Source organism: Panthera uncia, chromosome E3 (genome assembly GCF_023721935.1).
Source record: "Panthera uncia isolate 11264 chromosome E3, Puncia_PCG_1.0, whole genome shotgun sequence".
Lineage (NCBI taxonomy): Eukaryota > Metazoa > Chordata > Mammalia > Carnivora > Felidae > Panthera > Panthera uncia.
In genome coordinates, this window is record NC_064815.1 from 1134097 (window position 1) to 1156469 (window position 22373).

Sequence of the window (22373 nt, forward strand, 5' to 3'; positions counted from 1 at the left end):
CCCATTGGGGTGTCTCGGGTAATGATGGGGTCCCACATCATCCTGCTGTTGTTGAGTCTCTGCTTTAATTTAGGCTTGGTTGACTGAGGACAAGGAAGTTTCCTCTAGGTTCCTAATCAATGTTCTTTATTTGAAGTTTCTGTCCGGTTCTGCAGCAGCAATAGTGGATGTTAAAACAGTCTTGGCTTTAAAAAAAAAAAAAAAAATTGTGTATTTGTCAGCAACCTAGGAAAGTCCAGGCACTGAAAATTTGATGTTAGGTTTGCAGATCTCTTGAAGCACTTGCTCGGTGATGTGGGGGTTCTGTGAAAGGCAGAATCACCCTCCTCATCACCTCGGAACACCCACAGGCACCCTGACTCAGTAGATATCAGAATCTCTGTGATCATTCCACTTATTTAGGGAAAGGTGGGGGTTTGGCATCGGAGGTAGAAGAAAGGCGGCTTCTACAAATGAGGGAATGTCTAGCCGGAACGCTCCAAATAATTTTTGTCTGTCACTGTCACCTACGTGAAGTTGGCCTCAGCTTTCAACCAGGATCCTGTTCGTGTGCCCAAGATTTGCCTTGACCTGGAGTGCCAAAGGTGCCCTTAACGCAAATGTATTTTTCCAGAAAACACACTTCAGCCAAGCTCAGAATCCAGGAACATCACTAGGGGGGAAACAAAGACATCTCTGAAGCCATTTGAAGGTGAAAAATAATTCCACAGGAAGTACAATGATCTTAATTAAATATTAGCTGTAATTAGCCCAAATTGCAAATGTTGGGAATATTAATTAGGGTCTCTCTGGAATGGCTGTCAGTGTTAATAAGTAACTGTGGGAGGTCCCACTAACATCTGTTTGAGGCCTTCAGGAACAGGAGTACAGTCCAGAGCCCCATGGACCCAAATGCTTGCTACCCATGGGCTCCTGGGTGGCCACGGACACAACCCTAGGGCTCAGTGCCTTGGGTGTGCCAGAACGCACAAGGTTTGGTAGGGGTTGGCAGCCTGTCCCCAGCTGGCCCTTCTCTTTCTTAGGATGGCCTCAGAGCCTCATGAAGCTCTGAGCTTGGATGGCACAAATTTCCCAGGCCTCTGCTCTAACCCTCCCCAGGGGCTAGTCCAGCTACATTTTTGTACAGTGTACAAAAATACACTGGTATTTTTGTCCCACATCCCCCAGCACCTGCCTTCCTGGAGGGTGAGTCGCAGGTCTTGAGGCCACAAGTGTATGTATGACCGAGAGAGGTATGTTTAAAAATGGGAATGAATGTTGCCACCAGCAGATAGCCTTGGCAGATGAGAGATGCCCAGGATGTAGTTCAGCTCCCAGCTTCCCTAAGAGCTGTTGCTGTGACCTTGCAAAATCCATCCTAGTTCTGGGCTGCAGGGTCCTCCACAGCAAAGTACCATGGGATGGAAGATATAGCATGTGTGTGCAGAGCAGGGAATCTGGGTCTGGGCACAGTGAACACTTGGGGCTCGGCCTGTCCCGTGCATTGTAGGGGTTCAGCACCATCCTTGGCCTGTACCCTCTAGACATCATCGGCAACCTTTCCCCCCACTGTTGGCAACCAAAAGTGTCTGCACACACTGTCAGCTGTCCCCCAGGGAGCGGTCGCCCTGTGTAGGAAATACTGATGCAGGGGCACCTGGCCGGTCAGTCGGTTGAGCGTCTGACTTCGGCTCAGGTCATGATCTCGCAGTTCGTGAGATCGAGCTCTGCATCAGGCTGAGTGCTGACAGCTCGGAGCCTGGAGCCTGCTTCGGATTCTGTGTCTCCCTCTCTCTCTGCCCCTCCCTGCTCATTCTCTCTCTGTCTCTCTCAAAAATAAAATTCACATTAAAATTAATTAACATAACATAACATAACATAACATAACATAACATAACATAAAGAAATACTGATTTAAAGCCCCCAGCACAGTGCCTGGTGCCTTCCAGGGCTGAGAGGAAAGCAGCATCCATCAGGGTACCTTCTGAGCACCTGTGAGGAGAGGGATGCCTCTCCCCTGAGCACAGAAGCCTGAGGCCCTCATGGATGTCCCCCTCTGTAGCCCACTGTGCTGAGAGTGAAGCCTGCATGTGTGTGTGCTTAGGGCGCAGACGTGCAGAGATGGAAACCACGTTTGAAGAAGACTGACTCCTCCATTGGGTGCCATCTTCATAGCTGAGCGTCCCTCCTTGGTTCTAGGGAGAATAGGGAGAATGCACCCCCCTTCACTCTCTCCCAGTTTAACTTCCAGCTTTATTTCCTGCCCAAACTATTTATGCGATGGTGGCTCCTTAATTGACATCCCCATATTTAGTGATACCTTGACCACCTTGATTGGAAAACTTTTCTGCAAAGAGCAAGATGGTTAAATAGTTTAGGTTTTGTGGGTCTCTCACAGCTACTCGACTCTGCCGTTATAGCACAATGAACATGGCTGTGTCTCAGTAAAAGTTTATTTACAAAACGACCAGTGGGCCAGATTTGTCTCATGGGTCATTTGCCAACCCCTTTCCTACTCCCCCCGACCCACCCTATGGCCTGCTGCCAGGCTAAGCTCCACAGAGCCCAAAGTTCATCATTCAAGCATTGCATTCACTTAGTAAGTACTTATAAATGCCTACATTGTAGCTAGCATGCTGTGGGACCCTGGAGAGGCACTGTAGAATGTGACACTATCCCCAGCCCTTAGGACTCTCTCCAGTGGCAGCCCTAGGAGTCATGTGAGATGTGGCCACAAGTTCCAGGGGAGCATAGAGGACACACAGCTGAAGTGGGCTCGGTGTCAGGGAAATCTGGCTGGAGGACTTGTTCAGGGACCCAAAAGGGCAGTTGAGACTAGCCAGGAAAGGGAGTAGCGAGGGCTTTCCAGGCACAGGGGCAGTGAATGGGTAGAGTGGATGGTGTTGAGAGTTGGAGCACCCGTCAGCTTCCTGAGGGCAGGCTCCTCTTCTCTTGAAGCAGAGAGAGCCCAGATCCTAAGATTAAGCCTCTGATGGTTTTTGGAAACCTGGCGGTGGGGGTGGGGGGGCGGGCAGGTCACTCTTCCTGAGATTGCTCTGCTGTGGAGAGAGGCCACATGGGCATAGGTGTTGCCATAAAACCGTTTTCTGCTGAAGACACAGGAGGGAAAGCTTTTCTTTATGTGACCATCTCTCTGCCATTGCTGGGCACTTCATGCTCCCCCCTGGGGTCACCCCTGGAGTTTTCTCAAGTCTGACTTTCATTTTAAACATGCGCCAGATCGAAGGTAGGGGGGAGTGAAACAGGCCTTTGGCCAGAAGTAGAATCTGGCACAATGAATTTCCCTTTGGAGGGTTCTCAAGGTCTGATCAGCCAGAGAGAAGCAGCATCGCCTGGAATCTGTGTACAGAGGGATATGTTGCTTGAGCAGCCCTGTAGAATATAGAAGGGTGCAAGTTGGCTTATAAACAGGAGAGGATGTTTTTATTCTTCTTAGTCCAGACTCTTTTGGTTGTAAGTAACATGGAAAAAAAACCTATCTTAAACGAAATGAGACATTTACTGATGCGTGGAAGGAAAGCAAACAGTGGTGTTACTAACCACAGGTAGAGCTGGATCCCAGACTTGATATGATGTCGCCAGGACTCAGTTCACTTGTTTCTCAGTTTCTGGGCTCCGTTGTCTGCTGGGTGTGGCTTCTGCTTTAGGCTGTCCGGTTTCAAGGGGCGACCTGGGGACTGAATTGTTTTCATAGCCCTCTGATTAGCCAGGGCGTCCTGTGTCTGGAGGTAATCTGAGGCAGGTCTCAGCCACATCTGTGCTCTCTGGGCTGAGACTGGAAGTGTCTCTTAAAAGAAAACCAGGTGCTGTTCTTAAAGAGAAGACAAAAGCACACTGAGCAGCAGGGACCCTGAGTGTCCCCTGTGGCTTCCTGAAGATGGTCAGGGTTAACTCTCCATGGGCAGGGATCCAGCCACAGCACAGGCAGACCCTATTCAGCCCCAGACGCTAGGAAAAGATGCTAGAAAGCAAGCAATGGCTGTGCATTTCTGCTTCCAGTGGCCCAGGCATTTGGAGCCGTTCAGCTGGGGGAGGAAAGGGCGTGATGGGAATGTTTTCACTTGTAAAATGGTTTAAACTTATCCTAAGCTTCGTTCTCTTCAAAGTGTCATCTTTAACATTCTAATTAAGGTCCCCTCTAAACAAATGCACAAGCTCTGTGCGCTGCTCCGAGAATAAACTTTTTTTTTTCCTCCCCTTCTATGTCATAATGTTTTTGCCGCACTCAAGTTGCTTTAGCTGAAGAGGTTCTCAAATGTTGGTGGCGGGGACTGAGGAGATGTGAGCAATCCTGACATTTTTGCCCTGGTATCATTATAGGAGGGCTGAAGTCACATCTAATTGACCACAGACAATGGAAGAGGCAGCTCTTTGGTGTGCTTAATTGCTAAGCTTCTCTCTCTCTCTCTGACTGTGCAATCCCATCTCTTGAGACCATGAAAAATTTGGCCCCCTGGGTTACAGTTTCTGATGGTGTGTGTGTGTGTGTGTGTGTGTGTAGGGTAGTAGAGTTTTAAGGGTAGGGGTGGGGTGGAGAGAGAGAGATATTTCCTGAAATGGAAGCATTTGAATTCAGGTTTTTTTTTTTTAATTCTTTTGACTTGACTGTAATTATCACGCTGCATGTTTTGCCTAGATTGGAAGGGTGAATTGTTATATAATACTCTGTGCTTATAAAAAAAAAAAAAAAAAAAGGCAAGGGGATGGGGGAGGCATTGACTAATGAGGCTGAGTGAAGTCCAGCATTTTGAAAAGATACTTAAAATGGTGAACACAGTATCACAGAGTACCGTCTTTGTCCAAATTAGGCCTTGACTTTCCATTGGCTGCTTCATATTGGCACTGGGAACATCACACACACACACACACACACACACACACACACACACACACACTGTGACCATTAAAAGGACCCCTCCATCCCATTATGTGAGCCAAGTCACATAAAACTTTGATTAAATTCAAACGCTTAGATGAATTGTGTCTCTTCTCAAGAACACACACGTTCAATTTAATCTCTCTCTTGGCATTTTAAGTATCAAATCAAGTCTCTGCTGTCACTGGAGACAACTACATGCTCACATGTTCCAAAATGGGGATGAAATAAGGAGGATCTGCCAGAAAAATCCAATCGAGCAGGGCACAGACCCTCCCACTCCTTGGCTATGGGGCTGGATGGCTTGGGGAATGTGACTTCCCTGCACCTTTCTGAGCCTTGATTTCTGCATCTGCGCAATGGGGTTAGGTCTATATAAATGACAGGTACTATTTCCTTATAGAGTCTGGTGAAGATTAAGTGGGATGCATCCATCTCAGGCTCTTGGCACAGTGCTGGCACCTGCAAAGTGTCGGGGGAGCGCTCATCCTTGGGCCCCAGGGAGAGGTTCTGCCTGGTTCGCGCTCACGGTGTTTCGCCTTGTCTCCCCCTTTCTGATTTTCCAGGGTAATCAGGAAGCAGCAGCTGCCCCGGACACCATGGCTCAGCCTTACGCTTCGGCCCAGTTTGCTCCCCCCCAGAACGGCATCCCCGCGGAATACACGGCCCCTCATCCCCACCCCGCACCAGAGTACACGGGCCAGACCACCGTACCGGAGCACACGTTAAACCTGTATCCTCCCGCCCAGACGCACTCCGAGCAGAGCGCAGCGGACACGAGCGCGCAGACCGTGTCCGGCACTGCCACAGTAAGTGGGCGCCGGTCCCGGGGAGGGGGGAGGGGGCAGTGGCGGCCGGGCGCACCCCACCCCACGGAGGCTCCTGCAGCGGAGCAACCCCTGAGCCCGCCCCTGTCGCAGAATTCACCTGTCTGCAGGCCTCCTCTCATGTTGCTTACTGAAATCAATGCATTTTTCCTTAACTTTATTCGTGAGGGGAAACTCTCATCTAATTTCTGTTCCTGTTGTTCTGCCTTTTCTGGAATCATGTCCTCTCAGTAGGATTATACACTGCGTGATTTTTTAAACAGCTTTATGGAGATATAATTTATATACCATAAAATTGACCAGTTTCCGGTGCACAAATCACCGATTCCTAGTATATTTGCAGAGTTGTGCAACCATTTGGCACAGTCTAATTTCGGAATATTTCTGTCCACCGGAAAGAGACCTCATGCGTGTTCACAGCTCCTGCCCATGTCGGCCCCTGTCTTCTTCAGCCTCCTTAGCCTTCTTCCTGCCTTTGAGATTCACCTGTGTTCTTTTGTGTTTTCTGGGAGCCCTAGGGTGGGGGAGGCCTGGACTGCAAAGGGAAGCGCCAGAGAATTTTTCTGGACTCATGGAAATTTCTGTATTTTGATGGTGGCTGTTTGTTTACGTGACTTTATGCACCAAAGAGAGTACATTTCATTGCATGTGAATGCATTCCAGGGATTAAAAGCAAGCCAACAAACAAAAAAGATGCATTTTTTCACCACCATAAGTTAAAAACCACCATTGTTGGCTACTAGTCAAAGATAAGCCTAAAGAAAACTAATTGTTAAAATTAAACACTTGTTCGTTTGTGCATGACCTAAAATCACCCCGCATATACCACAAGATGTATCTGTACATTTGAGAGGTTCTGAGGAATTCTTTACAAGCACACCAGGCCTGTAGTCCAGAACATTTTATAGACGGAAGGCAACTGTGCCTCTTTCCCCTGCCCCCAGGGCTCTGAAAAGCCAGAACTTGTGAAGGGATTTCTTGGTTTGAAGCAGGACGGTTCTACGTTTGGAGGTTAGGTTCGGAGATTTTTAAAAATAGTATACACTCTAACATTGTGTGTTGCATGTCTCCCCTTTTTTAATTGTGGTAAAATACGTCTATGAGGTGAATTTTACCACTTCGACCAGTTTTGTGTGTATAATTCAGTGGGGTTGAGAAACTCACACCTCAGTGCAGCTATCACTGTATCTAGTTCCAGAACATTTTCATCTCCCCAGGAGGAAACGCTCTACCCATTAAGCAGACGATCCACATTCCTGCAAATGTGCTTTCTGCCCGTATGGATTTGCCTATTCTAGGCATTTCATAAAAAATGGGGTCACACCACGTACGACCTTTTGTGACTGGCTTCTTTTACTTAATAGATTGTTTTCAGGGTTCATCCACACTGTAGCATGTATCAGCGCTTTATTCCCTTCCGTGACTGAATATAATTCCATTTTATGGACATGCCACTCTTGTTTGTACCTCCATTCACTGATGGGCATTTGGGTTGTTTCCACCTTTGGGGTTTTGTGATTAGTGCTGCTATTGCCTGTCTATAGCTGGCTGTTCAAACTTAGGGATGCATTCCTTTAATGGGTTTGCTGGTTTAGCAGGTGTTTGTTACCATTGTGTTGACTACCAGGTTATAGTGATGGTGTTGCCATTTATTTGTTTTGGGTTATTCTGTGACAGTCAACGATGGTAGGGCTTCAGAAGGTTATCTTAGGGCTAAAAAAGGGATAATAATGCCCAATCAGACACTATCTATTAAGCCTCAATTCACACCAAGTATACTAGCCTGCTGTGGAAGATTCATTCGTTCATGAATATTTTTAAGTATCTACTGTGGCCAGGACTCATCCCAGCGATGTGGTTGAATGGAACAGAAATGATCCTTTCCCTCTTATAACTTTGCATGACAGTGTCATTCAAACAGCTTGTATAAACACAAACTGTGATACCTGCTCTTAAGAAAACGACAGGTGCCATGGAGGATAAAGATTATGGGTACTGCCTGCAGATGAGTAGTCTAGGATGATGTCTTTAAGAAGATGTCAAGATGAGAAGACACACTCTCCAGGCAGAAGGAATATCGAGGCCAGTAATGCCAAGGTCGAAAAGATCTTGGCTTATTCAAAGAATTAAAAAGAGGCCAGGGTGAAGAAGGTTTGGGGGTGCGGTGGCAAAGGATGGAATGGGGCAGTCACCAGGGATCATACCCCACAGGCCTGGTAGATTTGATCTGTGGATAGACTTCCACATTAGGGGCAATGGGAACCGTTGAAAAGAGTTTAAGCCAGAGAGTTATAAAATGAAATTTTAGAAGGGTTAATGATGCATACCTAAAAAGAGATCTTAGTCCATTTGGGATGTTGTGATGCTCAATGCCCTTCTCTCACAAAAAGAACTCTTTAGAGATCAGCACAAAGTTAAACAGGGTGTTGGGTGTCCATAGTGGCCCAGGCACTGCGGCACTGTGAAACAGTGAGCAGGCGCACTCTCCGTTCCATTATGATTGTAATGTGGCAAACTGTAGAACATAGATGTTTAAGGCTTTAGTGTATTTCTGTGATGGGACACTTGTGGGGGGATGTCCCTCCACATCATGGTTGAAGGAATATACATTTCATAATCTTCTGTTTGCTAGTAACAGAAAATTAGCAGGGAATGTATTGACTTTTACAACAAAAAGTCTTAGAGGTGGGCTGACTTTAGACACAGCTTGGTTTGGGGCACATACGTGTTAGGTTCCAACAAGATCCATTTCAGTCTCTTTTTCTTCCTGCTCAACTACATTCTCTAGTTTTCTGAGATGGTCCCTGCAGCTCCTGACATCATACCACATTCCTAGGGAAAGACCCTTGGGAATCACTCTCTTTCCCTGGTTTGCACAGGGTTGTATTCGTTCAGTGTCTGAAGCTGAGAATGGAGCCACAGAGGAGCCCCATAGCCAAATATAGAGACCAAAGATGGGCCTACCAGAGTCAGTGATAAGGTGCTTTGGATCTTCTCACTAGAGGTATTAAACAGAGAATCCGGTCAGAGCCAAGGGTGAGCCATTTGTATGGAGAGGCCAGAGTAGATACATTTGCCAAGTATAGGGAATGAAGAAAAGGGCAGGCAGATCCTTGAAAAACTCATAAGTGGTGAGGTTTGGAAGGCACGGAGCCAAGGGAGACATGAATGGGGTATCCCTTGGGTATCCAGTGTGGAAATTGAACCAGAAGAGTGTTGTCAGGGCAGCCTGGCAGGTGCGAATTCAGAAGACATTACTGAAGTTGCCATCACTGGAGACAGAGAAGAAGCAGTGCCCCTAGAGTGTTGGGGAGGGATGCCAGGGGACCGGGAGTGGAGAAATAAATGGGAATGATTGGGGGTAGAGTGCACTATCCGTCGTAAGCACTTGGAGTAAAGAGAAAGAAAAGACAACAACTCAGGGGCTTAAGAATTCAGGGAAGCAATTTGTACAAGAATCAATTTCGGATCCTATTTTATGCCAAAGAGAAGGCACCTGTGGGGCCAGGTGGTGGGGACAGGGAACAAGAGCTGGGGAATGATGACTCAGGAGAGGTGACCAAGGGTGTACAAATAGAGCAGGTGGTCTAGGAAAGAAGAAGACATCCTTTTTGTATAGCTTTATTAATATATAACTGACATACAATAACCTCTCTGTATTTACAGTGTGAAATTTGATGAGTGTTGACGTATGTACAGATGTTGTAACCAACATATCCATCACCCCCAAAGTTTTCTCATACCCCTCTACAATCTTTCCTCCTTGCCCTCTACCTCATTCCCGGGGGAACCCACAGATCTGCTTCTTTCACTCTAGCTTAGTTGTTAATTTCTAGAATTTTATAGCAACAAAATCAAATGTTATGGGTTCTTTTTGCCTGGCTTCTCTCGGGGCTCACCGTCCTTGCTTTTAGATTCATCTGACTTGTCCCATGTGTCAGTAGCTCACTGCTTTTCATTGCTGAGTCGCAAACCATTGCGTGGATGTGCCACAATTTATCAATCCACTTACTTGTGGATGGGTACCTGGATTGTTTTCAGCTTTGGGCCGCTACAAATAAGGCATCTATGAACATTTGGAAACATTTCAGTTTTGAGACAGAAGAGATGCATCTTAGTCCATTTGGGCTGCTGTAACCAAATCCCACAGACTGTCTTATAAATAGCGGAAATGTGTTGCTTACAAATCTGGAGGCTGTAAGTCCAAGATCAAGGTGCCAGTGTGGTCCAGTGAGGGCCCCTTCCTGGTTCATAGCCAGTGCCTTCTCCCTGTGTCTTCACATGGTGAAAGAGGCAAGGCAGCTCTCTGGGTCTCCTTTTTAAGAACGCCAATCCCATTCATGAGGGTGCCACCTCATGACCTAATCACCCCCTAAAGTCCCAGCTCCTAACGCCATCACTGGGGCTTTAGGATTCCAACATGTGAGTAGGGAGAGGCAGGAACATTCAGACCACAGCAAGAAGAAGGAGTGAATGTACCAGCACATGGAGAAATCTTAAGTCAGGAGATCCTGTGAGGAGCTCCTTCTCTGTTGCCTTCTTGTTCTCAGTGACGAAGTCACTATCAGCTGACAGAGAGAAGCAGAGGAGTTGGGGAAGCAATGGATTTATTCCTGAAATTGAGCAAACATGTCAGGAGTTTGGCTCAGATGATTCCTAGAGTATCTGAGGGGCAACAAGTTCCTCTCAGAGCTGACAGAGTGTGAATTTGTGGAGGGTTAGTTACCTGGCCATTTGGTTTTCTCCAGCCATGTTTGGGGTTGGCGGGCAGGGGGCGGGGTGGGGTACATACTGTTGCAGGAAGTTTCAAAGAGGAACCATTATAAAGTGAAGCAAGGGGCTTACCCAGCATTGGGGAGGAGCAGGAACATATAAGGGGCCGTCTTGTTTTCTACTACAAATGATTCCATGCATATGCTTTTCTCTCTTGGCCAGTATGGAAGTTGCTTCTGCTGCCCATGACCTACTTTTCCGTTGGTCTTTCATGACCCGACCAAGTAGAACATGGTCTATGACAAGTTTGCCTCAAAATGTCTCTGTATCCTCACACATCGACTAAGCGTACCCCTCTCTCCACTGCAGGTTCTGCATTACTCAAGGAAATAATTTACCCTCCAAGTGGGTCAGACCCATGTTCTCCCAACCCTAGAATACATAGCCCTGTATTAGCATGCCTAAGTTATTCTCCATAGTTGTGTCTGGAATCACCCTAACTGTCCTTTGTGCACGGTGCTTAATGCCAGTCTGAGGGCACTGTCGAGGACATCATTTCGTTGAGAAACCGAGTAGTTTTGGGTACGAGAAAACATCCATCCATCTGGTAGGCTCCAAGAACATCTAATATATGCACATGATTTAACACAAAGTGCAGAATCTGTAAAAGGGAAGCAGGATGCACCCAGAGCTCCCAAAGCTTCCCAGAGCTGAGCAAAGAAAGTACAGACAGAAAAGACTTACCAGGTCATCCTTTCTGTTCCCCAAGGGCTGAGATGAGTCCCCACAGGACATTTTTCTGCTGGATGTCTATTTAATGTAGGCCTCCAAACACATCATGGATCACTGTGTTGACAGACCCAATACTGTATTATATTAGATACTGCTCCTGACAAGGTATTTTACTCTTGACATATTATAATTAGAGATTTGCAAGTAGTGAATTCTCCATGTATCTCCAGTAGCAACTTAACTTCTATTTTTAACACCTCTGCAGTCTGTTTCAAAGTCTCCCACCAGTTCTGGGAACTGATGGGAGAAACAATGTGGGTCCTACAGCTAGATCCCCGAGCTCTGGGCTCTGTTAACAGGGACAAGAGCTGCTTGAGAAGCTGAGTCCTTGACCCTCACCTGCTTCCAACTAAAGCAGCAACTGGGTCTCCAGACTTCTTTAATACCTTTACAAAGTGAAGACATTAGTTGGTGATGACTTCCTGTTTTGATCCCTTTAAATACTGGCTCTGCTTCTAAAGCCAATTGTGTAACTGAGGAACGGGCAAAACTCAGTGTACTTTTCTGTTCACTGGGTGCTGCTGCTGTTGATATTATTATCATTATTATTATTATTATTATTATTTGAAAGCATCTCAGGATTGTGGTTAAAAAAGCCACACTTTAGAAAAGGGTGTACAATGAAAACCAAAATTTCTTAGTTCTTCGTCTCCCTGCCAAAAACAACAGTTACCAATTCCTTGTATTTCCTTCCAGAAACGTTTTGTGCCAGTGGAAGCATATGCCTGTGTCTTGGTCCGTTCGGGCTGCTAGAACAGAAATACTACCAACTGGGTGGCTTATAAACAGCAGACATTTATTTCCTGGTTCTGGGACTGACAAGTCCGTGATCATGACGGTGGCAGTGGCCACGTCTGGTGGGGACGAACTTCCCCCTGTGTCTTCACGTGGTGAAAGGGGACGAGGGGCTCTCTGAGGCTTCTTTATGAGGGCTCCACCTTATGACCTCATCATCTCCCAAATGCCACATCTCCCAATGTCATCACCTTGGGGGGGGGTTGGATTTCCACATGTAAATCTGGGGGGACACAGACATTTAGTCTGTAGCAGCCTGCTTGTCTGCTCCTCTCTGCCTCTCTGTCTCTGTCTCTCTCCTATCTTTCTGTCTCTGAATCAAATCTTGGCATCTCTAATTCCTCTTCCCCAAAGAACAGAACTGAAATCGACTGAGCACCCACTTGGGCACACTGTGCATCTGGAAGATCATGCTTTGGGATCCAGCTCATTCTTGTAGACATTCGCCTGCGATCTTACATGCAGAGGTGTCTCACTGGGGGGACTGAGGCTATTTCTGGGGTTTATGTTGCAGTGTTGTTATTCCCTGTTAGGCTGTAGTGAGCAGCTGGGCACAGAGATTGCTGTCTACCCCCGGGTGTCTCTGTGTGAGTGGTTAAAAGGCACATGGATCTAAAATGTGGAGGCGGTTCAGCTGCCCCCACAGGCAGTACCTGAGAAGGCGTGCCACCCACACCCTTGTTCAACAGTGTGCCATCCAGCTCCCGGCTCATGGCCATTCTGACTGCGTGTGCTTGCCCATGGCTTCCCCCTCTCTCTAACAAGAGAAGATAATCTGAGAGTAGTCTGCTTTCAGGGAAGAGGGGAGGGAGGTGTGCTGTCATTGACTGAAGGCTGCTGTGGTCCACGGTCCATGTTGGGCACTGCACAGTCATCGTCTTGTTTTGCCCTCCCACCAACCCCTTTAAATGATATCAGTACTCACATTTTACACTGGGGAAACAGGTGCAAAGAGGCAAAGACGTTGTGAGTTGGGGAGAGTTGTGAGTGACAGGGTGGAGAGCCTCACCAGTTCTATGTCACGTCAAAGCCTGGCCTCTTTCCTCAGACCTCCAGGGTATTCCCTTGAGGGTCTCCCGGCTGGCAGCATAGGTGACCAGTGCCTGAGGCCCGGGCGAATAATCCAGAATTCTCTGCCAGGCCAGTTTCTTCAGCCCTGCTCTCCAATTTAAAGTAGCAGGTCAGTGAAGAACCTACATTCCAGGTTTGTTGGGATTAGACCTTCTGCTCCACCATTCAGAAGCTGAAAGGTCCCAGACTGGTCACTTGGCCTCTCAGCTCTTACTATCCCTACTGTTCCCTTCCTCCACTGGGGTTCTGCCCTTCTCCAAAACTTCTTTCTCTTCCCTTCCCACCAACCCTCAGAGCCGCCTTGTAGAACACCAGAGAGTTCCTCTCCCTGCTCGAGAACTTGGGCCTCACCTGTGCATGTTTAAAATTTGGCCAAATCAGGGGCGCCTGGGTGGCGCAGTCGGTTAAGCGTCCGACTTCAGCCAGGTCACGATCTCGCGGTCCGTGAGTTCGAGCCCCGCGTCAGGCTCTGGGCTGATGGCTCGGAGCCTGGAGCCTGTTTCCGATGATTCTGTGTCTCCCTCTCTCTCTGCCCCTCCCCCGTTCATGCTCTGTCTCTCTCTGTCCCAAAAATAAATAAAAAAAAATAAATAAATAAATAAAAAAAACGTTAAAATTTGGCCAAATCATTGAGGGATGTCTGTCTAAAAATAGGGTGGGTAGCCACAGCGAAACAGGAGATGGGGAATAGCAATCTCAAAAATAATAGTTTTGCCCAGTGAGTGTCAGACTATGTTCCAAACTCTTTTCACACATAATCTCAAGTTGTCTTGACCCTCTATTACCAAAAAAAGTTTTAAGTACGTATGAGGCATTTTCATCCCCATGTTATAGTAAGGAGCTGAGGCAAGGAACGTCCTGAAGGTCATTGTAGCTAATAAGTAGGAGTGAAAGCTCTACACCAGGTGTGTCAGACTCAAGACCAAAACTCAGAAGGGCACAGAGCCCAGAAGGTGTCCCCAGTACTGCAGAAAGGAACGCTTTGCCTGGGAATCACCCATCCGGCCCTGGGGAGGGCCCCAGCGGACCCCAGCACGTACTGTATTACAAGCTTAGCAGGTGCTCTTATTTGAGACCTGTGCCTTGAGCAAACTCCAATAACACATTTCGTTGGCTTCACAATTGTCTTTTCAGATGACAGTGTGGCTGAGCTGTTTTGTCCACACAGGTTCTCTTTGCCTAAGGTTCACATTTACTTTAAGGACACAGGAACATTCTCTTGTCCCCTCACAAGGCCAAGTATTATGCTTCTGTCTCCGGGATAGCATTAAACTGAATGGCCCATGGCTTACAGGACAAATTAAAGACCTTTATTACCCAATACCAGGGCCATATTACTGTTCTAAAGAGTCTGCTCACCAAAGTCCCCAGTCCTGAGGAGCCACATGGCATGATTAAGCCCATCTTAGGATAACTCTGAGAGGGGTGGATAGCTGAGATCATCCGAGACCCACGTGTCTAATGTCCAGTTGTAGGACAGGGCTATGACCTTGGAATCCGGTGGAGGTAAAGGTTCTCCTGACTCTCATGACAGCTCGAAGAAAATGGCCCTGGTTAAATGCCATTAGGTATAATCAAGAGAAGCGATAAAGAATCGACTGTTGGGGACCATTGGCATGTGATGTAACCACTCTGAGCCTCACCTGCCACCTTTGATCATGTGAGGTTTAGAGCAGCAGTGAGGTCGTGGAAGGGTTTCGCAGTGATGGGCACACAGCAAACCCTCTACCATAGAAACCATTATAATTATGAGAAAGTCCCATCTTTCATAATGGGAAATCAGAGTGTTCTCCTTTGTGCTTAATTTTCCATTCAAACCATTTTTTGGGGGGGAGAATAAATTCATCCAAACAGTTGTGTAACTTCTTGCGCGTTAAGCGTGAAACTAAGGCCCAAATCCCCACATTGGTTTTCAAAGTAATTCCCATGGGGCACCTGGGTGGCTCAGTTGGTTAAGCATCTGACTCTTGAGTTCGATGCAGGTCATGATCTCACAGTTTGCGAGTTCGAGCCCCATGTCGGACTCTGTGCTTACAGCACGGAGTCTGCTTGGTATTTTCTCTCTCCCTCTCTCCCTCTCTCCCTCTCTTCCTCTGTCTTTCTCTGCCCCTCTCCCATTTACTCTCTATCTCACTCTCAAAATAAATAAAAATAAACTGTAAGAAAAGAAAATAGGGGCGCCTGGGTGGCTCAGTCAGCTGAGCGTCCGACTTCGGCTCAGGTCATGATCTCGCAGCTCGTGAGTTCGACCCCCACGTCGGGCTCTATGCTCACAGCTTGGAGCATGGAGCCTGCTTCAGATTCTGTGCCTCCCTCTCTCTTTGCCCCAACTCACTTGCATTCTGTCTCTCTGTCTCTCAAAAATAAATAAACATTAAAATAAAATTTTTTTTAGAAGAAAAGAAAATAAAGGTAATTCTTACATAGAATGATTTTTATACAAGTAGGTTTCAACCACTCAGGTCTGAGTCCGACTGATTGGTACAAGCTAGTCATTGACCTAATTAGCTCCAGGCCATGTACAAACAAGGCTAAGATTTATTAGGGAAAGATACAATTGAAGTTTAGTTTGTAGGGCTCAAAGCCATGTTGCTTTTGCTAAATAAGGGAAGATCAGACATTCTGAGACAGAGTTAATGTCTCCTTAGGGAGATCTCATTGTCATTTTAGAGTTGCTACTCTTGTAGCCATTTGAAATGTTTCACCTTGACTTAGTCTCCATTTTGGTGTTTTGTGCTTATTCACACCTAGATTCATTGTCAAGTTTTACCCTCTCAGTATGACTAAGCAGTCTCCCTCCTTGATTAAGATGTTATTCTTTGAGCAAGTATTAGCACACTGTGTAATTCTAAAGGGTTAGGCTAATGATTGGATAATCTGAAGATGAAGTGAGCCGTCCATGACGTGAACAAATGGCTGGTCTAGGTGTTGAAGGACCTAATTGCTGTCACATGGCTCATAGCCCCATTAGGTGGTTTTGTTGCTTTTGCTTGTGCTTTTTTGTTGTTTGTTTGTTTGTTTTAAATTTTTTAATGTTTATTCATTTTTGAAGGACAGAGCACAAGTGGGGGAGGGGCAGAGAGAGAGGGAGACACAGAATACAAACCAGGCTCCAGGCTCCGAGCTGTCAGCACAGAGCCCGACACGGGACTCGAACTCACCAACTGCAAGATCATGACCTGAGCCGAAGGCAGATGATCAACCGACTGATCCACCCAGGCGCCCCTGTTTGTTTGTTTGTTTTTAAGTGAACTTAGATCGCCAGCACTACTCTGTTTTGTGCACAGTATGTGAATCACTCATCACCAACCACAGCTCATGCTCTAATTGGTGCCCATATATTCTACAAGTTTATAGTGAGTTCATGTAAATTCTGTGTTCTATTTGTATTCTGGGCTGGAGAAGGTGGTTGGCTATGCTCTGTTAACTGAGAGATCCTGGTTGATTGGGCCACAGCCCTTTGGAGTGTTAGAGCCAGAGGAAACCGAACAGTCCATCTGGTCTATCTTCTCGTTGTACAGATAGACGGAGATCACGTAAGTTAAGGGCCAAAACTCAGATATTTTCAGGTCCACGCAAGTGACATACTTGTTTGAGAGAGCTCGGTTTATGATGGAGACATAGGTAAAAGCAATCATTAATTTTCTTCATTAACATGGGAATTTTAAAACCATAGACATGGTGCTATGTGACCCCTTGGTGGGGACACTGATAGTCTAGAGGACCCATGGGCCATCCAAAGGTGTGCCCCCACACGCCCATCTAATCATTGCCGTATTGGATTGCTGACCCAACATTACAGTATCTGTTGATATTTTTCAAGGGCAAGCAGCCATTTGGATTTTTAAGTGGCCTCTTGTTGAGTCCTGCTTTATTTTTTATCTGCCCAGCCTCTGAAGATAGTGAGTTTGTAACCCCCGACTTAGTCTTGGGGTCTTAATTTATTTTTTTAAACAAGAGGTAAAATTGGAAGTGTTAATCCTTCATTACAGGTGCATAAAAAAAAGACAGCTTGGGTGCTCCTGCATGACAAATGCAGAGTCAGAGTAGATTAGAGCTTGAAATGACCGTCTTGTCTACCTACTTCGTTTGTGAATGATAGCAAGGCTCAGAGAGGGAGAGTGACTTATCTGAGTCACACAGTGAATATCTCAGCAAGAACATCCCCAAAGAAAATTTCCACTGCACCACTCCCCTCCCTATGGATCATACTTTCTGTGACCATCTTTTTTTTTTTTTTTTTTTTTTCTTTTCTTTTCTTTTCCTTTCTATCTCCTGGTTATCTCTGCATTGAAATGGACAAAGCCCGGTGACTTTAGGAGCAGATTGGGATGTATGACCTGGAGCTTCATTTCTCTTTGAAAACCTGCTTTACTTCCTAGCCAGAGGCCTCAGGGCCTTACTCTCACTAAGGCTTCCAGACTTCTAAAAAGAGTCTTTATTTTACCTAGTTCTTTCCTGCTGATCCTGTTGGTTAGGTTGAGGAGGCTGTGCTCATTCAGTAGTATTATATATTCCAACGAGCTCTAGTCTGAATCACTCCTGGGTCAAAATACTCTAAGGAGTCTGGGTTTCTGCCTTTTTCATCCCTGGAAAGGACAGAGGCGGTCAGATCGTCCAATTATAACCTTGCGTGTACAGCTAGTCTGAGTGATTGCATAAGCTCCCTGCCTCCTTAGAAGAACAAAGGACCTTTGTGAGGCAGGTGAGCCTGGTAGGTGAGTCCACCAGAATGGAGCCCCCACGGATGCTAAGGGTTCTCCACCTCCTGGACTGTGGAGAGAAGGTCACTACAATCCAGACAATAGCCCATCCTCTTACATCAGGAACAGAATGTATCTGGGCTCAAGGACCTGATTTTTATGTGATGTCAGTGTCCTGCCTGGACAAGTATGTTTTTCAGGAGACCAAGGTTTGTAGCCTTTATAAATCCACACCAACCAGGCCTTTGGGAGCAAGGTGATTTGAAGCCTTAAGGGTTGTGGACTTGTTTTGAGGCAAAAAGTCAATTTTCTTCCTTTAAAAAAATGATAGAGTTAGTTACAAACAGCACAAGTTGGAAAGTTTGGGCTACCCTGGTCTTTTAAAAGTGGAAAATGTAATTATGCATTATGATTGGTAGATAGAGAAAAACAAATTAGAAATTTCTTGGACTGAAAAGAATTTTGAAAAAAAGAAGAGGCAACTATCATGTATTAGTAATGTTTGGTAACAGTAACTAGCATTTAGTGAGCATATGCTACATACCCAGTGCGGTGATACGAAAACCTTCAGGTGCATGGAGCACCTGGGTGGCTGAGTAGGTTAAGTGTCCAACTTTGGCTGAGGTCATGATCTCACGGTTTGTGAGTTCAAGCCCTGCATCGGGCTCTGTGCTGACAGCTCAGAGCATGGAGCCTACCTTGGATTCTATCTCTTTCGGAAGGAAGGAAGGAAGGAAGGAAGGAAGGAAGGAAGGAAGGAAGGAAAAGAAAGAAAGGAGGGAGGAAGAAAGGAAAGAAGGAAGGAAGGAAGGAAGAAAGAAAGAAAGAAAGAAAGAAAGAAAAAGAAAAAAAAAGAAAAGAAAGAAAGAAAGAAAAGAAAAAAGGAAAAAGAAAGGAGGGAGGGAGGAAAGAGGAAAGAAAGAAAGAAGGAAAAAGAAAGAAAGAGAAAAACGAAAAGAAAAGAAAACTTTAGGTGCATGACCTGAGAGAATCTGACAGCATCCGGAAGAGGTGGGTACCCTAAGTGACCCCTTGTCTCCTCAGTGAGAAAACCAGAACACAGAAGAATCAAGGAGACTGCCCAAGGTCACATCACAAAGCCAAAAAGGGCAGAGCAGGGATTTGGAGGCAGCCAATCGGACTCCAGAATCCACTCCGTTATTCACTCCACCAGCCAAGCACTAGGCAGCACATTTTCTTCACATTCCATAGCCCATCAAGGGATGGATGGGACGGTGCCAGAATTATAGATGAGGAAACAGAAGCGCAGATGTTAAGTAACTTGCCCCAAGGCCATACAACTGATAAACGGAGGAGTATAAATGCAAGTAGAGGTCTGGCAGATTCCTAAACCCACATCGTGTGACTTCCCCTTCAGAAGTAGTTTATTTTACCTAAATGGCATTCCCTGCTATTAATCATGATGTTATAGCAGACAAATGCGTTAATAATCTTTGTCCCTGTAATTCTCCATTTAGCTCAAAACTGCCTCAATTTACACACGCACGCAATCTCCCCTCACCCCCTCTTCCCATTCCCCCAAACACCCCCTGTACCCCCAGGGTATCCAGTGGCCCCGCCAAGTGAAAAGGGCCTCAACCCATTTGGCAAGCTGACTAAGGAAGCCTGGATCTCCCAGAGAAACTTGCTACAAGGAAATCGCTAATTATAACCCAAATTGTATTTGACTTATGCATCTCTGCTTCACGTTGTAACACTGTAATTTAAAGAGATTGTTCCTGGCCTTTTTTTAGGGGAAGAAATTAACTACCATTTTTTTTTTTTTTTTTTTTTTTACTAAGAAAAGCAGTGGTAACCGTGTTACAGGAATGACAGGAGGTGGGTCCCATCCCCTCCTCCCCTCTACCCATCTTGTCTTGCAAGTGGGGGCTGGGTTAGCAATTATGCAAGGACTTGCCGGAGGTTCCAGGAACTGTCTCTGAGTGACACCCATCTGGTGGCTTCACCAAAGGGAGAGAGAACACGAAGGTGGGCAGGCTTGGAAAGAAGAGTCTCCTTGACTCTAGGAGTGATGGTTTGGAGGCGGAAGGGAAGCAAGGACATTAGTCCTTGGATTTGGGGGCCGTCTCCTGTTTTTAGCCACTGACGTACTTGACAAAGACTAGAGGGGACCTGGTCAGGGGTTGAAAAGGGGAGTTGGAAGCATTGCCTGGATTTCAGAGCCTTGGCTGTCTCTCTTCCTGGTCCAACTATCCATGGGACCCAGAGCCCCTCACCAGGACCCCATTTTCCCTCTTCTCTCCTCCTTACTCCAGGCCTTTAGTATCAGCGTTAAGCCGGGACACAATTTGGCAAACTATCATCAATGGGTCCATACCGGCCCACTGTCTGTTTTTGTCAATAAAGTTTTATTGGAACATAGCCACACTGATTCATTCATGTATTGTCTATGCTGCTTTGCTTTTGCAGAGCCGAGTGATTGCAACAGATGTATAACCCACTGAGCTGAAACAATGCTTTCTGTTTGGCCCTCCACAGAAAAGGTTTGCTGATTCCTCACCTAGGCCGAAGTTTGCATATTGCTGGCCTGCTGGCTTTATTTAGACCTCAGGCCTGTTTTGTTGGGTTCACAAATGGAATGAACTGGCTACATGTTCATTGGGAGATTTCGCAGTATAATCTGGCTTGGATTAAAAACTGGAAAAGTTTACCGGGAGGACACAGCAGTGGTGTGCTAGTGTTGAGGATGCGGCTGTCCCTCAAGGCTGTCTGCCATAGTGGCCACCTACAGTGTTTTACTAAGCTGACCCGGCCTTGTACGTGTTCGAGTTTGGCTACGTCATCTGGGTCTTCTGGACTATTTTTTAATAAAATATTTCCAGTTTCTCCCCTAACCAGTGAATTACATTTCTTTTATTCTTTCTCCTTCATCATACTGGCCTTCCCTGCGGAACTCTGACCAGAAAATAAATGTCAGTGTAATTGCCAGAATTTAGTGAATGCCAGAGTTATATCAGAAATGTAGCGTCCCTTCCTACCCCCTAATACATCCGTATTCACACACACACACACACACACACACAGCCCCTGTTTTCTCAAGAAACTTTGGGAATCAAAGCCTATATCACTGTTTTCTTTGATTTAAATCCAAGATGGGGGGCGCCTGGGTGGCGCAGTCGGTTAAGCGTCCGACTTCAGCCAGGTCACAATCTCGCGGTCCGTGAGTTCGAGCCCCGCGTCAGGCTCTGGGCTGATGGCTCGGAGCCTGGAGCCTGTTTCCGATTCTGTGTCTCCCTCTCTCTCTGCCCCTCCCCCGTTCATGCTCTGTCTCTCTCTGTCCCAAAAATAAATTAAAAAACGTTGAAAAAAAAATTTTTTTAAAATAAAAAATAAAAAAAAATAAATCCAAGATGGATTACTAAGTGTTATATTCTTCTGAGGTCACGGAATGAATGTCACAATTGTTATTATTAACAGAGTAGATATTTATGGTGTCGGCCAACGTTATTCAGGTTTTATGTTTATTAATTCTAAACCAGCCGAGTGGCTGGTAGGCTTAGCCCCATTTCGTCAATAAGGAAAACCGAGTCCCAGAGAGGTTATGTAAACAGCCTTAGGGCATACCATCAGAAAGTGATGGGCTTGGAACTCACACTCAGTCCTGGCTAATGCAAAGGCACTGCTCTGTCTGATATACCATGGCACTCTTTAAAGCGTGTGGGCACCTCCAGTGGAACCAACCCTTGACTGAAGTAGACAACCGATGCCCAGCTCCGGAGCCAACAAGTACAATGTACTAAGCTCCAGGGTCAATTTTTCTGTAGCAAGAACAATTGATCCCAAGAAGGGCCTCTGAAGGCTTGACTAGAGGCACTGAAGGTCAGTTTTTGGTAAATAGTCATTGAAGAATCTTCCATTATTCTCAACGAATCTGCAGAGAATATCTTTTCCCACTAGCCTTTGCAAGCTCAGCAGGGGGAGACACTGGGGAGTAGGGAACCCCATGTTTTCTTTTGAAAACAAGGCCTCCTAGGGTAGGAGAATACCAAGGCAGAGGGAAATCCCGGTGAACAGGGTCTAGGCTTTGTCCCACAGCTGAAGGCCAGCACAGAGCCCTACCTGTGTTGCCCAGGCATCTCAGCCTACCCTGAGACGAGCATGTGGCTCCAGGAAGCCCTATGATTTTGTACCAGCAGTTTGGTCTACAGGCTCTCTGAGGATGCACAGTGGTCTGACATTGGGGCTGAGCCCTTGATAATGACACTGTAGACACGAGGTAATTACAGATCTGTTACTTCCCAAGTCAAGCTAAGTGGACCTCTGATTATTATTCTGCATATAATAGGAGCATAACTAACACTGAAGGGAAATTGTACTTCTCTCTTTTATTAACCACTTTTATATTCCCTTGTGCACGGCTATGATGCTATGAAATCTCTTTAAATGTGATATTACTCAATATAATACAATAATAATGCACACACCGTAATGTATTGGATTACTTTGCAAACAGCCCTTCTGAAATTGAATTTCCCATCATTTCCCTGGGCCAGCTCAGGGCTGCTGGGCTCACAGGCCCTTTCTGTGCTTGGGAGCCTGGGGTCTACCTTCACAGTCAGTTAGGTTTTCATAGAT

The 22373-nt window shown here is 46.2% G+C and overlaps 1 protein-coding gene across 1 annotated transcript in view; it reads left to right on the plus strand.

Moving 5' to 3' along the window:
• Positions 1 to 22373, plus strand: part of RBFOX1 (RNA binding fox-1 homolog 1) — a 550474-nt gene that overhangs the window by 404443 nt on the left and 123658 nt on the right. Inside the window, exon 2 of the mRNA XM_049639355.1 lies at positions 5443 to 5685. Within this exon, the coding sequence (XP_049495312.1) occupies positions 5443 to 5685 (243 nt within the window). The remainder of the gene's footprint in view (positions 1 to 5442; positions 5686 to 22373) is intronic.